General features: G+C 37.0%; 1 protein-coding gene across 1 annotated transcript in view; it reads left to right on the top strand.

Annotated features, from left to right (window-relative positions):
• TRAM1 (translocation associated membrane protein 1) overlaps positions 1 to 15,562 on the top strand; it is a 33,592-nt gene that overhangs the window by 1,662 nt on the left and 16,368 nt on the right. Inside the window, exons 2-6 of the mRNA XM_011976504.1 lie at positions 7,629 to 7,692; positions 9,443 to 9,564; positions 9,687 to 9,803; positions 11,395 to 11,453; positions 13,106 to 13,190. Coding sequence (XP_011831894.1) covers positions 7,629 to 7,692; positions 9,443 to 9,564; positions 9,687 to 9,803; positions 11,395 to 11,453; positions 13,106 to 13,190 — 447 coding nt within the window. The remainder of the gene's footprint in view (positions 1 to 7,628; positions 7,693 to 9,442; positions 9,565 to 9,686; positions 9,804 to 11,394; positions 11,454 to 13,105; positions 13,191 to 15,562) is intronic.

Raw genomic sequence — 15,562 nt, 5'->3', positions numbered from 1 at the left:
AGCATCGGCCGCTGAAGCGTCAGCCCCGCGAGGGCCGAGGAAGGCGGAGGCCCGGCCCCAGGGTCTGAGGAGTGCCGGCCTGAAGGCCACAGGCCCGAGTGACAGGGTGGCCCCCCGATAGCTCCGAGATTGGGGTGATCGAGAAACCGGAGTTGGGCATCTGCTTTCGACTTGAAGGGCGGTGGCCGCCGGGCACCGGCACAGTGGAGGCACGCCGAATTGTTTTAATTTCTGTCTTTTCATCTGGTATTATTACCAGTTAACGAACTTTTTGCCCTGATGCTTTAAAGAAACAAGGTCTGATGGGTAAATCGAGGTTCTGAACAGCGGTGCCAAGGAGTCGAGTAATTTTGTTTCTTGAAGTAGGAGAGGATAGGAATGTCAGGAGTGTGTAAATTCTCTTCCTACGTATCTAGTATTTTGATGGCTTATTTAACAGCTGTTGAATGTGGATGATAAACTTTGCAAGGTTAACGAGTAACATCCTACGTTTTTCCCCTCGCTCCTCAATACACGCGCTCATTCCTTTGCTTTTTCCCCTTAATTTTTCTCTGGAGCCCTTATGTCTCAGTAAATATACAAATTATTTTGCTCCTGCCTTGTTTTGTCTCCTCTCTCCTGCATGTAACAAGTGAGAGTAGAGGTTTTGGAGTATTTTTAAGAGTCTGTATTTCCAGGGTCTAGGATAGTGCCTGGGACATAGGAGTGCTTAAAAAAATATGAGCGACGTTAAGAATCCTTGAGAAAACCTAATGCAGTGACATCACCAGTGACCAAAAGGTGAATACTTTTTTTTTCATGGAGCCTTTTTTTTTAAATTTTAAAATTAAATAATATTTTAACCTTATTTTCGCCTCTCATCAAATGGGCTTTTCTGGATCTAGATACAGATATCATTTACTCCTGATGGTGTCGTGCATGTTTGAAACCACTGCTAAGGATGTAGCAGGTATAGTTAAAGGGTAGGTAGAAGGGAACTAACATTCTCAAGCTTTAAGTCTGGGCTGTGCCACCTACTTCCTGGGTGCCCCAAGTCTGAGTCTCAATTTTTCTGCTCTTTATAAGGAAATAACATCACCTGTACTGTTCTCCTCACAGCCATTTTTTGCAAGGTTCAGATAATATGGTGTGAAGGTAAATACAGTGCTAGGCCTGATGCGCTGGCTCACGCCTGTAAGTCCCAACACTTTGGGAGGCCAAGGTGGGGGAATCACTGGAGTACAGGAGTTCGAGACCAGCCTAGGCAAGATAGGGAGAGCTTGTCTCTACAAATGATTTTTAAAAAATTAGCCAGGAGTGATAGCACGCACCTGTGGTCGCAACTGGGAGGCTGAGGTGGGATAGTTACTTGAGCCCAGGAGGTGGAGGCTGTAGTGAGCCAAGGTTTCACCACTGCATTCCAGCCTGAAGGACAGAGCAAGACACTGTCTCCAGAAAAAAAAAAAAAAACCCCAACGCTAAACATTTGTATTCACTTTCTGAATTTGATACTTATATATACTTTCTACTTTGATCTTAAAGTGATACTTTAATATATGTAGTATATTCAATTTTATGTAACTTGTCATAAACCATCTCCACATGTTAAGATTTCCTGACTTTAAAAACATATTTTAGGGGTACTGTGACCTGCAAGGTACATTTGCAGTGCTTTGAATGAAATGAAATATAAATCAGAAATTCTGACACATAGTATAACTTTGATTTTATATAAACTATCTTACGTTCTCTTACTATATTTCTAGGGAAGTCCACCACCTATACCTTGCCTCACATGTTAGTGATTTTTTTTAACAGTGGATTTTCACCTTTATATAAATTTGTAAAATTTGAAAATCTAAATAGACAAAAATACTAGAGGTTTTTTAAGTCAATTCAAAAGTGAGCGTTAAAATGATACACAAAAGTGAAGTTTCTGCGAGTTGTTCCTTTTTCTTACCATATGTTAAGGTGTTAGGATTTCAAAGCATGTTATCTATATATAGGAATGTGTAGATTAGGTTAGTTTTGCTATTCGACTTTTAAAACAATTGCTGCTGAATCTCAAAATTAACGTAATTATAGAATTACAGTACTTGTGCTAGAATAATAGAGAAATTGATTTTTTTTTTGCAGAACTGTTAATTAAGCCTGTTGTGCAGATACATTAAGGAAATGTCAGAGGATTTATGGTGAAATCGACAAAGAAATTAACAAAGAAAGAAATACTGTATTACTAGCCAAAATGAAGAAGCAATGCAGATACACTGTAAAAGCATGGATTCTGGAGCTGAAGGGATTCATGTTCAAGTTAGGGCTCTGCAGCTTGCTAACTGGGTGACCCTAAGGCAGCTCAGAACTGAAGTTTCCTCATCTGCAAAATGGGGCTTATTGGGTTAGTCTGATAATTAAATTAACCAATATGTATTAAGCCTAGTTCAATGCTTGGCTTGCAAGAGGCATGCAATAAGTGGTAGCTATTATTATTCTTTAAAAACTCACCAAAATTGGGAAGTAGAAAACATTTTTATGTGAGAGAAGGGCCTGGAATCTCTTTAGTTAGCATCTAAAGAGATTATACATACTGAAAAGGCTAACAAAGTAGTCTGTTTGGTGGTAATGTAAGAGTTTAATTTCCAGGGAACTTCACATTAATCAAAAATTGCGTGTAAATTTTAGAATCATAGTTTTATTACAGTCAGTATCTGTCCACATAATTCAAATCATAGTATACAATGAATGGCTTCATAGGAAAAATTGAATGGTCAAAAAATGTTAGGGATGCTTGGGAAGCTTTCTGAAAGTGAGGATGTGGAGGAGGGGTGAAAAATTAGGGGTTCACAAGAGACGTATTTCTTTTAAGGAGTGTATAAAGGAAATATATTCAAAAGGAAAGATATTCAAAATCTGCAAGTTCTTTATGCCATACAGATTTTGGGGATGTTTACAGTTTCGGCCATCTTGAAACAGTTTTCGAGGTTTGGGGGATTTTTTTCTTTTTCTTTCCTTTTTTTCTTTCTTTTCATGACAGGTAAGGTTTTCAGGTCATAACAAAGTTTGAGGGAGAGACACATCTCACATATAAGTGTGAAACCCCAATTGTCACATTTGTGAACTGCAAAAGGGTCTCTCTCTCTTTTTTTTTTTTTTTTTTTGAGACAGGGTCTCGCTGTGTTGCCTTGGCTGGAACTTGACCTCCTGGGCTCAAGTGATCCTCCCCTCTCAGCCACCTGAATGGCTGAGAGTACAGGCACGTGCCACTGAGCCCCACTGAAAGTGGAATTTGATATTCAGAATTGTCTTTACTTTTCAGGGATCCACTCCATGTAGTAGTCACATCTTCCTCTAAAACAAGAGCAAAATAGTTAACATCTCTATATAACAAGAAAAGATACCAAACCTCAACTAGTGACACTTAATTAAAGAAATGTTATTGTATTCATGACATTGTGTACAGCATAGAATTAGGTAATTCATTTCAGTTTCTGGTAACCTATTTAAAATGCATCTGAATAAGTCTCATTTCTTTTTTCATTTTTCCATTTTTGTAACTGGAGAGCAGTACTGTAAATGTTCAAAACTGTCATAAGCTCAGGTATTTTTACTTTTGAGTGCATTATATATCTCTGTAGCCTATTTATATTCTAAACTAACTTATCTTACTACTAATTAATTGTGGTATGAGTGTAACTGAAGCAATGCTAGCAGGGTGTGAGGCTTAGGAGGCCTGGAAATGGCTGGGAGCATGACTGCTGACTTAAACTTGAAACTTTTTGGAGTGTGTAGTTTACATTTTTCCTCTTCTTCTACTTAAAGTCACATACTAAACCAGCTGGAGGCCAAATTTTAATTTTATTTGGAAGCCTGGCTAAAAGGATAATCTAATTTTTGCTGCTTTTAGAATTTGATGCTAAATTTATCTTTGAAGAATCTCATTTGTTGTTTGTAAAGGACTCTTTTTGAGACGGAGCCTCGCTGTGTCACCCAGGCTGGAGTGTAATGGCGTGATCTCGGCTTGCTGCACCCTCTGCCTCCTGGGTTCAAGCAATTCTCCTGCCTCAGCCTCCCGAGTGGCAGGGATTACAGGCACCTGCCACGATACCCAGCTAATTTTTGTATTTTAGCTAATTTTTGTATTTGTATTTTTAGTAGAGACGAGGTTTCACCATGTTGGTCAGGCTGGTCTTGAACTCCTGACCTCAGGTGATCCATGCACCTCAGCCTCCCAAAGTGCCAGGATTACAGGCGTGAGCCACCGCACCCGGCCTGTAAGGGACTCTTTAACAAAGTGTTCTTAGGTATGACAGTGTAACTTCATATTACAAACTGGAAACAGGTATGTGGAGTATTTGTGTGTAAAAGAGATAGAGTGTGTGTGTATATATATAGTTTTATATATATATATAATGTGTGTATATATATATATTGTTTAGACTATGTGTGTGTATATATAGTCTAAACAAAGATAGCAAAACTAAATGAAATGTAGTGACCACTCAACTTTACTAAAAATAATCACAAGAAAGTAGTGTTGCCCTGGAGACTCATGTCATCATTCTGCTCTAATGACTCCTTGTTAATGACCCAAATTTTAATAGAGTAGCCTCAGTAGCCTTTTCAACTCAAGAGACCTTCATATCTAACCCAGTTGAGCAACTCACTTTACTGGCCGTATCCTGCACTTTGTCATGCAAGCCTGACTTCTTCCACTTCCTGAATTCCAGGATAGCAGAGTTTAGCTACAACCTACGTTTTGTTCACCTCCCTGGTTCTAGTCATAAGTGGGTTCTCTACCTAGTCCAAGCTGTTGTGGTACCGTAGCCCCCTTTCCCTTTCTCCAGTAGGTTAGCCCCGTCACTGTTTTGCCTTTCTTCTGCAGTCTTTACTCTACTATTGGCCTTTTCTATGCCTCTCAGTTCCCAGAGAAAGTCATACTTATGCTGGTAGATAATATTGCAAATCAAAGGTTTCTAACCTCAGATGTTCGCATCCAGGATCTTTTTACTTTCCCTGGCCATCTCCTTTCCCTATGGGAACTATTTAAATAGTCATCATTCACATCCCCATTATGCTTAATATGTGGCATTGCTTTTTTCCCATACCGGGAAAATAAAAGTTTATCAAGTGCGGTTTTCCTTATTTTCTTGTCTTTTGAACTTATCTGTCCCGTCCATTACTGCCTTCTTCCCATCTAAGAGGAAAAGTTGTTCAAGAGTGCAATACTCAATCCTTACAATTCTGTTCCCTACCATATGCCTCCATCCATTGTTCTCTTTCTATCCTGTGTGTTTAACTTCTCCCTTTTCCCTGGTGCCTTCACTGTTGCCCCCCCACAAGCTCAATCTCTCCTAACCTAAAAACAACATAAATTTTGACCTGGCATCTACTGGATACCACTTTGTGCCTCTGTGTTCTTCAGTCTACTGCGATGCAGCTCCTGCTCTCACTGCTTAGTTGGAATCACTCAAGCCGTGACCACTGATGACTTCTTTAATTGTCCGGTCTGTTGTTCTCTTTCCTCCCACGTCTGTTTTGAAACTTTGACTTTATTAACCACACCTTTTAGAAATGTTTCCCCTTTGGCTTTTGGGACTCCAAGCTCTCTTTATTTCTTTTTCTGTCTCTCTGACCATTTTTTCTTAGTTTCAGGGACTTGAAGATTTTGCTTTTTTCCCTGTTCTCTCCATAGGTCTGATGTTGTCCTACTTCTCTACAAATACTGTGCACTCCCCATATATGATTTATGTATTTTCACAGCTTCAGCTATTATCTGTAAAAAGAGACTCCCAAATCTTTATTTAAGCTGGATTCTCCCTACTGAATTCTAGACTTAGGTTTTAACTGCCTTACTGCACATCTCGCAGAAATCTCAGCTGTAGGTATCAATAAATAACCTTGTACTCTTTCTTCTAGCTTACCAAACCTTATTTTGTCTTCTGAGTGCCTCTCTATCCCACAGTCACTGTCTTAGTTGAGGCCTCATTATCTCTCATGTGGTCTCTTGCAGAAGTTTCATTCTTGGGTGCATGCTCACTCCGGTTTGTACTTTAACTGATATTTATTCAGCAATATTGATTAATTACCTAATATGTACCAGGCCCCTTGCTGGGCTCTGAAAATCTAGTGATGAGTGGAAACAGGCATGGTCCCAGTTCTATTGGAGCTTACATTCTAATGGGCGAGACAGAAATTATTAATATAATCAAGCCAGAGTATGGTTTTGAAGGAAAGGAACACAGTTCTCTGAGATAATCTAACAAAGGAAATGACCTACTCTAGGGAGGCAGGGAGACTTCCTTGAAAAGATGTGATGCAGCTGAGATCTGATGGGAAAGATTTTCCAACCGTATTTTAGATAGAACAGCATGTGCAGAGACCCTGTGGTAGAAGGTGCTGCAGGAGGCAAGGGAGCAGGAGGAAGTGGTCTGAGATTGAGGCTGCAGAGGCAGAGGGAGGAGTCAGACCATGGAGTCCTGTGGTCACATGCTCCTAGAAAGATGGGAATCTAGTGAAGGATTTTTAACAGGTAGGAAGGGGGATGTGATAACGTGATCAGAAAATCATTCTAGTTGCAGTGTGGAGAATGGATCTGAAGGGGCCTGGGAGACCACTTAGCAGGTCACAGACAGCAATCCTTCTAAAAGGCATAAATGAACTTTCCCATCCTCAAAATTCTCCAGTTGTGCAAAAATGAAATCTAAACTACTTAACTCAAAAAACAGGGTCCTTTCTAGCACTCAATAATGTTTCTAGTCTTTTCTAACACTTCCTGATGTGCATCCTATGCCTGGCCTTGTGTTCACTGCTACTTGACCTTGCCATGCTCTGTTTCTTCTATCTGTACTGTCCTCTTCATCCCCCTTTGTGAACCTAGGGAACGCCTATTTTCCAGCAAAGCATAACTCCTTCATTTCATTCTACCCCAGAAAAAAAAAACAACAAAGCTCATTGTTTATCCCAAGTACCCACAGTGCAAGCTATTAGCGCTTATTCTACAGTATTATAACAGTTTGTTTACCTATACTCTTCACATAATGGAGCTCCTTGTCATTAGGGATTATTTTATCCATCTTCATCTCCTCCTTTTTTGTCTAGCACTTTGCCTGGTGCCTGTAAAGATTGGGTAAGCATTCCATTTTTCTGTTCTGATCAATTTACTTTTACCAGTAGTCAGGTCAGTTAAACAGTTACTGACCACTTAACTATGCTAGGTGTGTGGGATACTAACACACCCACACCACAGACACTATATTTGATCTGCTTTTCTCATGCTAACTGTGCATCCTTTTATTTTATTAATTTATACTTAAAATTTGTCTTAATAAGAACTTTTTATTCATTGTATAGGGCTAGAGTAGAGAATCATTATTTGTCAAATAACTGTTTTCTGGAACTGCAGAAAATGTCTTTTGAAATCTTAAAGTTAAGGATGAGTTACACAATCTTACTTAAACCACAGAAGAGTATTCTGGTGAATTACATTAACTCCTTGGTAATCAGTAATTTCCATTGTGTCTGTCAGGGTTCCACAGGAACTAGAGGGCCATTGGTGCTTCGATTTAGGGACAGATTTTGTAAAGTTTTTGCCCCTGATCTGTTATTTGGGAGAGGGTCACAAATTGACTTGATCTTTTTTTCCTTCTTTCTAGATAACGGCAAAAGCTTCTATCATTTTTGTTACTCTTCAGTACAATGTCACCCTCCCCGCAACAGGTAGGTAATTTACACTAAGAATTTTCTACGTAAATAGAAATTCAGTTGAACAAACTGGGAAATTTTCATGAATACTAGGTCCTGCATTAAGTAATCGTCAGAGATCTCATCCATGATGTGACTGAATGTTATTTTGATCATTTTGTAATACAAGATCTGATGTTTTTGATTAACTTTACCCTATATATGTTTTCTGTTTACTATATATTTTTGTGAATGGACTTTAAATTCCATAAAAGAATTTTGTTTTGCTTTCTCTGCCTTCTGATTTTTTCCTAAGAAAGTTATAAGAAAAGATATTTTTAAAATTTGTTTAAATGTCATTGTTCATTCAAGGCTTCTAAAAGCACAATGGCAGATTTAGTTTTTCTGCAAGTTACATTTTGGACCTGTAATAGCAATCCTTCTAAGATTATTTTCACTTTTTCTTGTGCTCTACTTTTAACAATTATTTTGATTCCAGAAAATGTGTTCGTAAACTCTAGGAATTATCTGGTAACAGCATCCAAACTATTAGGTTTTATTTCTAAAATGTTATTTCTTAATCTATGTAAAAATTAGGTGTTTCTTAGAAGTTGATTGTAATTTAATACAGTGATATAATTAACTAGCATGGGCGAGGGATGGGGTATTCTTTGGTTTAGGCAGTAAACCTGCACAGTTTTTTGTTTAAAATGTAAGATAATGTAGTATACCCCATTTAGTTGGGGTTTTTTTGTTGTGGTGGTGGTTTATGTGTGTATTTTTAAGAGACGATAGGGGCTTGCCAAATTTGCCTAAGCAGGAGTGCTGTGGCGTGATCATAGCTCACTGCAGCCTCCGGCTTCTGGGCTGAAATGATCCTCCTGAGTCAGCCTCCCCAGGAGCTGGGACTACAAGGGCACACCACCATACCCAGCTAATTTTTCATTTTACTGTAGAGATGGAGTCTCACTGTACTACCTAGGTCAGTCTTGAATTTGGGCCTCCAGCAGTCCTTGCCTCCCTAAGTGTTGGGATTACACGGTTGAGCCACTGCACCTAGCCCCTGAGTTGGGTTTTTGTTCAGTTATGTATAGTTTTGAAAATATTTAATTTAGTGATTTAGTTATCAGGTTACTCAAAACTACAATACTGTTTTGAAATTTGAATTTGCGAGAGAAGAATAAAGCTCTTTTACATATATGTTCCCCATAAACGTAAAGTTTGAGAATAAGTGTCATCAATTCACAAGTATTTGATAAAGATTTGTTTTTGAAAAATTATAGCAATTGTAAGGATTAAAAACAACTTTAGTAGTTGCCTTTATCTCTGCTGCTTATAGATCAAAACTAAATCAAATACAGGTCAAATCAGCTTTTCCATCAGAATCATAATTTAGTGTGTAGTTTGAAAGTAGAAGTAGAAAGTTTCAAAAGCCCTTTGCAAAAAATAGGTCAATAGGCTAAGTATAACTTTATCAACCTAATTTATACCCCTGTGATAGTATCAGTTTATTGAGTGTGGCCTCCTCTTCCCTCTTTTTTGGTCTTTGGTGGCTGTGACTAACGTGTCAAATCTTTGTAAGTAATTTCTAAAGCTTTAGATTTCTAGATAGTCTTGATTTTCATTGCCCCCCTAAGACTCAAGATGTCCAAGACCATGTTATTTATGATGTTTATATAGAACTTTTTTATTAGGTTATTCTTCTTTGTTTCTATAACTTGTACTTAATGCTGTTTTTATAACCTTATATATATTTTTGTGTATTTGTGTCCTTTTTGGTCTTCAGAAGAACAAGCTACTGAATCAGCGTCCCTTTATTACTATGGTATCAAAGATTTGGCTACAGTTTTCTTCTACATGCTAGTGGCAATAATTATTCATGCTGTTATTCAAGAGTATATGTTGGATGTAAGTATGCAGTCTTGGAAATCTATACCTTATAAAGTACTAGCTCTCCATAATCTGATAGTCATATATTAAATATAATTTATAATTTATTCTTAATTACTAATGGCTGTTTTTATTTTTAGAAAATTAACAGGCGAATGCACTTCTCCAAAACGAAACACAGCAAGTTTAATGAATCTGGTCAGCTTAGTGCATTCTACCTTTTTGCCTGTGTTTGGGGCACATTCATTCTAATCTCTGTAAGTATGTCATTCATTCTCATCTCTTTTAAGTATGTCGTCTTAGGCTGTTGTTCTCCTTCCTTATCTAAGATTAGGAACTCTGCTAATGAACTAGCATAAGTTAAGAGTTTCAGTGATAAATCTCTTTTAGGTATTTTTTATACAGAAAAAAATCTATGTTTACTGTTTCAGAAAGGCTTATTCATTTTTAGTCACTCTGAATGTTACTTTTATACCTTTTTTTTTTTTTTTTTTTGAGACAGAGTCTTGCTCTGTCGCCAGGCTGGAGTGCAGTGGCACAATCTCGGCTCCCTGCAACCTCTGCCTCCCGGGTTCAAGTGATTCTCTTGCCTCAGCTTCCCAAGTAGCTGGGACTACAGATACACACCACCACGCCCAGCTAATTTTTGTATTTTTAGTAGAGACAGGGTTTCACCATGTTAGCCAGGGTGGTCTCGAACTGACCTAGTGATCCACCCGCCTCCGCCTCCCAAAGTGCTGGGATTACAGACTTGAGCCACCATGCCCAGCCTTACTTTTATAACTTGTTGTGATTTACAGATACCTCTGTATCAGCAAAAAGCATTAAGATGTGAGTGATACTCCTACTAGGTTACATGAGTTGTAATGTTCACAGTCATTTCCTCCTTTAGAAACAGCCCCAGTGTTTTCCAAGCTTCTTAAATGTTCTATAACTTTTCAATTATGGCAATCAAAACCTTTAGTTATGTCACTATTACTAATGAGAAAAAGGCAGTATTTGCTTTAATGTTAGTGATAATAATCCCTTAAATTTATATGGTGTTCCATACTTTACATACTTTTGAGTTTGTCAGACACATAATTCTTTTTAATCACTGTATTAGAGATGAATAACAGGAGTTTTCCAGGGTAAAGCACTTCATGTTGGAGGTAGATTAAAATTCAGCTTTTTACTCCATTGCTCATTCGATTTTACTCTACTGCTTTAATAATACTTTATAGGTAATATGTAAATTTTAGTTTGAAAACTATTATAAATTTTTTTTTAAAAAATATAAAAGTTATACTTCTGTGGGAAAATACTCTTACAAAAATCACTTTAGATTTTATTTTTTAATCTTTTTTTTTTTTTACGTATGCAGTAATTCTCACTGAATAGATCTGATTATCTAAGAAAAAAATTGGGGCAGTATTTTATTGATGTAATTCCATAAAACTCGGTAGTGCCCTGATCCTTTGTCTCCTGTCAGATGCTACAAACTTTTCCTGAAATCTTCGAATTACCCAAGACAAAATTCTTCTCTCCTGGTCGCTATTGTGCCTCTTATTGGTGGTTTTATGTTTGTCTACGTGTATTTTTATTCTACAGGATTGAAAGATTTTTTAGGGCCAGGAATTGTTTCTTACTTGATTCCGTATCTCATTTATATCATTGATTTTCACTTTGCTCAAGTAACCAACTCAAATTGGATTGAAAATAACTAAAACAACTAAGGAGTTTGACGTCAGTGGACTCTTTGCAACCTACTGTGGGGAACTGTAAATGTTTGAGAAATGAAAGTAATGTCTTATTTTCCAAGAAGTTTGCATTATGCTCACAGGTTAATTTTTGTATCTTCTTTCTTAGGAAAACTACATCTCAGACCCAACTATCTTATGGAGGGCTTATCCCCATAACCTGATGACGTAAGTCATTTGTAGCAGCCCTTTCTTTGTTAAGAACCATGGTCATGTCGCTATTAATCAGAATTCATTGTTATTCTCGTTAGGACCTTAGGCAAATGCATAAAATAGATGAAAATATGTCTTTGACAGTCCCACTGCCATAAGAAAAAAAAAACGCTGTGTACCTTTTTTTTAATGTTTCTATTCTAATCTTTTCAACTTCTTTGTAAGCTTGAGACAACTGATTTTAACATAATCTTAATTTGGTACTCGCTTCTTTTCCTTTCTTTTCACTTATCCTTTCTCCTTTTTATGACTCCATCTTCTCTATACTTTTGTTCCTTTTGTTTTTCCACACCCTCTGTCTCTTTTGACATCTTCCCTTCTTACTCTCGTTAGGGATTGTTTCTTTGTTTATTTCTCTAGTTTGTACAGTGCTGCTAGGTTAAAGTGCTCAGTGGTTACAAAGACGTCTGAATAATTCATTTTTGGAGCCCAGCTCTAGTACAACTATTCTATATTAATTTTCCTTGCTACTTTAGCCTGTATTGGTCTTTAGTATCCCCAAATTTGTCATTTTGGTAGATGTTTTATGTAGTGTCCATATATTGTTTTGATTGTTCTATAATTGTCTCATTTTTGTAAGTCTTGCATTGTGCCCATAGCCACTGAGACTATATATGCCTTGGTAGCAGTAAAAATTATTTTATATCCTTCATTGTGCCGGATACGGTGCAGGTGCTTGTCACCTAGACAGTATTTAGTAAATACATTGTGATGTGAGAATTGGAGAAGGGAGAAGATATGAAGGAAAGAAGAGAATAACGTGACTGTGGATATTTTAAGTCCAGCAGTAATACCCACTCTACTGAATCATACTCTGATTTCTAAAGTTTTATTAGTTCAACAAACTTTGTAAATATTGTATTTATGTGGGACCGTATTCCCTCCACCCCCACTGCCAAGAAATTAGATTGGCTTTGTGTTTTCTATTTTAGACTTCTGGAGGAGAGGGAGAGGGGAGAATAAAGAGGAAGCAGAAGGGCTAGAGGAATATAATGTCAAGAGAAGAGTACTAGTTCTAGACTGATTATGATATAGCTCCTGGAGAGCCCTGGTATGCCTTATTCTGACTCTCTTTAATCCTAGCTCTGCCTCCATTTATTTGGGGCTTTTTCCCTGTTCCAACCAGGTACAGTTACCACATTTGCCTAAGAAAAAAAAAAGAGGGTATTTGAAATTGGGATTATTTTAGTTTCAGGTGATTATTAACCTATGAGCCTTTGCTTTTGTGTCAGTCTTTTTCCCCTTCTTGTCTTGATGAAACTGTGTAGACGTGTGGGTTATGTTTTCAGTAGCTAACATGACATACTACTCAGTATTAATGAACTAATAGGGGCTCTGACTCCTCTCTGCTGGCTTACATGTCAATAGCTTTCTGCAGATAATATCTTTGCCTGCTGTTTAATCCAGGGATCTTGTCCAATGGTGGGACTGTCACAGGGAAATGGGGAAAGCAGTTGTTGAAGAGTTGTTTAAAGGTGCACAGATACTGTATGGAATGATAACACAAAGATAGTTACTTAATATATCCTGATTTCCAGTATTTGTTTACTGTTTTTTAAAAAAAATTATGCTTTAAAAGATTCTCTTCATTTTCTTGTGTTGTATAGGTTTCAAATGAAGTTTTTCTACATATCACAGCTGGCTTACTGGCTTCATGCTTTTCCTGAACTCTACTTCCAGAAAACCAAAAAAGTAAGCTGGGATTTTATAGTGTTAAAAAATGTCTTGTCTTTTTTTTTTTTTTGGAAAAATTTTTCTAAAATTAAGTATTTCCTTACATGTTTGCCCTTCCTCCATTCTTCTTACCTAAACTCTTACCCCATCATTCTCCCACCAACCCCCTTTCTACAAAGCCTAAAATCCTTAAGCATTTTTTGGAAAAAAAAAAAAAAAACACCTTCAGTCAGTACTTTAGCTTAGATTTTTTTACATTTGATATGTTACTGTCTTGTCTTAAAATTATATTAGTGGTAATGTAAATTAAAATTTAAACAAATTTTTAAATGTAATATTTGTTTTATCTTACTGATATTCTTAGCAAATTATTTCACAAGTGAGCTAAAAAGGATTAGTCACATTACAACTAACAGTTCTGTGTGTAAGTCCTAAAGCAAAATTCAGTATTGGAAAAAAAAGTAAAATATATTTAAATATTCACCAGCAAAACTTCTCCTGAAATGGGTAGAGCATTCCCTTTTTAGCATGTGGGAAGGATATTTGTTTGTTTTATTTGAACAAATACGTAAACTGCTGGAGCACTGCAAAATCCTCCTTCCTAGTTTTACCCTCAGTGCTTCTGAAGTCAGGTTTCCATGCTATCACAAAAGTCATTTTCTTTACCCTGTCTCCTCTGAAGCCAGTATTGGCTCCCTATTATTTTAAACTAGAGTAATGCTGCTCAACTGTGCCCTGAGAGTTTCTCCCATCGCCACTGTCTTCCGGGGACCTCTTCCTCTGCTCGCTCCTCATGCTTCGTGCACACTGATAGTCTCTAGTTTTGTAATCCCAGCACATCACTTCTTTTTCCTGGAATACCTCTTCCCTCGGATAAATTAATCAAGTACTTTCATTTCCCTTTTTTCTGGGAGGTTTTTTTTGTTTTTTTGTGTTTTTTTAATTCTCATATATGAAATCCTTTGTGGGATTTTACTTCAAAATAATACCAGGTGAAGGAAAGTAAAGAGGGATACAGATGAAACAAGTTTGGTCGTTTATTAATAATGATTGAGGTATGGGTGTGTCAGAATCTTTTCTGTCTGTTGTATATATGTTTACATTTTCCCGCATTTAAAATGTTCTTTTGTTTTCTTAAATCCCCTTTGACAAATCTTCTGGAGTAAAAGTGTGACAGCCAGTCTGGTGACTAGTTTATCTTTGCCTACTCAAAAGCCATAAAACACTATTTTTATGTGTGCTACAAATAGTTAATTCATGGACTAGGCACTTGATTTGCTACTGTTTCTTGTCTGTGTTCAGTGTATCTGTCGTCATTCGTCATTCGTGTTGTCTGCTAGGATTAGAAAACAGCACCAAATTAGAGGCCATATGCTATGGCACTTAAGTTCTTTTTATGCTGATTTCTTTTATAAAGTAGATTGTTTCTCCAGCTATATTGATCATAAGGAATAGGATGAAGATCTTCTATTTTTAAACGCTTCACTTAGAACTGTCTTCAGATAAAATTGTTAGACCCAGATTCCAGTAGCCCTTCCATGTTTAGTAAGCTCCTAATGTGAAACGTAGGTATTGTGGAGCTGTACTGTCCAGAATGGTAACTACTAGTCACATCTACGTGAACTTAAAAAAAGAAAAGTGAAACTGACCTTTTTGTCCCCACTAGCCACATTTCAAGTGCTTATTAGCTACTGTGGCTAGTATGTACCATTTTGAACAGAGGAGATACGGAACATTTCCATGATTGCAGAAAGTTCCGTTGGACAGCGCTTCTGAGAGTATCATAGTTTCTTGATGTCTTAGTAGCATGGCTCAGATATTTAAAGCCTTCTTCAGGTATTTGTATACTTAGGAACAGATACCTCTGGATTTCATTATTAATCCATGTCTATATCTTGTTCACTGACTATGGTAAGTAAGGAGGGACATTTCAAAGTAATTGTTCATTTTAGTTCCTGAAACTCTTTTCTTATCAGTTCCTGCCAGATGGCACTTCTCCAGAAATGCAATCTAATTTTTATGGAATAATTTGCATAACTTAGAACTTAACTGAAACTATTTTTAACACCTGCATATGACAGTTGAAAGTAACTGTTTCAAGTAATTAACATAATTTGAAAGTAGCAGCTGCATATGTGTTAAACAGTTTCTTAAAATTTACTCTATGAAAATTATTTTTGGAACTCTTTACTGGAAGAAACTAGTACAGTGATTGTTTTGAACCAATCGTACAGACAAATAGGAAAGAAAGGAACGCTGTTAGTAGCAGTTCAAGAGGTGTGTTAGTCATGAAAAACTTAGTTTCTTTCAAGGAGAAAACTTAAATTATGTATACTGTGTATATAAACAGTTATCCCTTTTGCCGATGAGAAGATTCAAAATATTTCTTA

Source organism: Mandrillus leucophaeus, unplaced genomic scaffold, assembly GCF_000951045.1.
Source record: "Mandrillus leucophaeus isolate KB7577 unplaced genomic scaffold, Mleu.le_1.0 Scaffold167, whole genome shotgun sequence".
In the NCBI taxonomy this organism is placed as follows: Eukaryota; Metazoa; Chordata; class Mammalia; order Primates; family Cercopithecidae; genus Mandrillus; species Mandrillus leucophaeus.
This window is presented reverse-complemented; position numbering and strand designations above follow the sequence as displayed.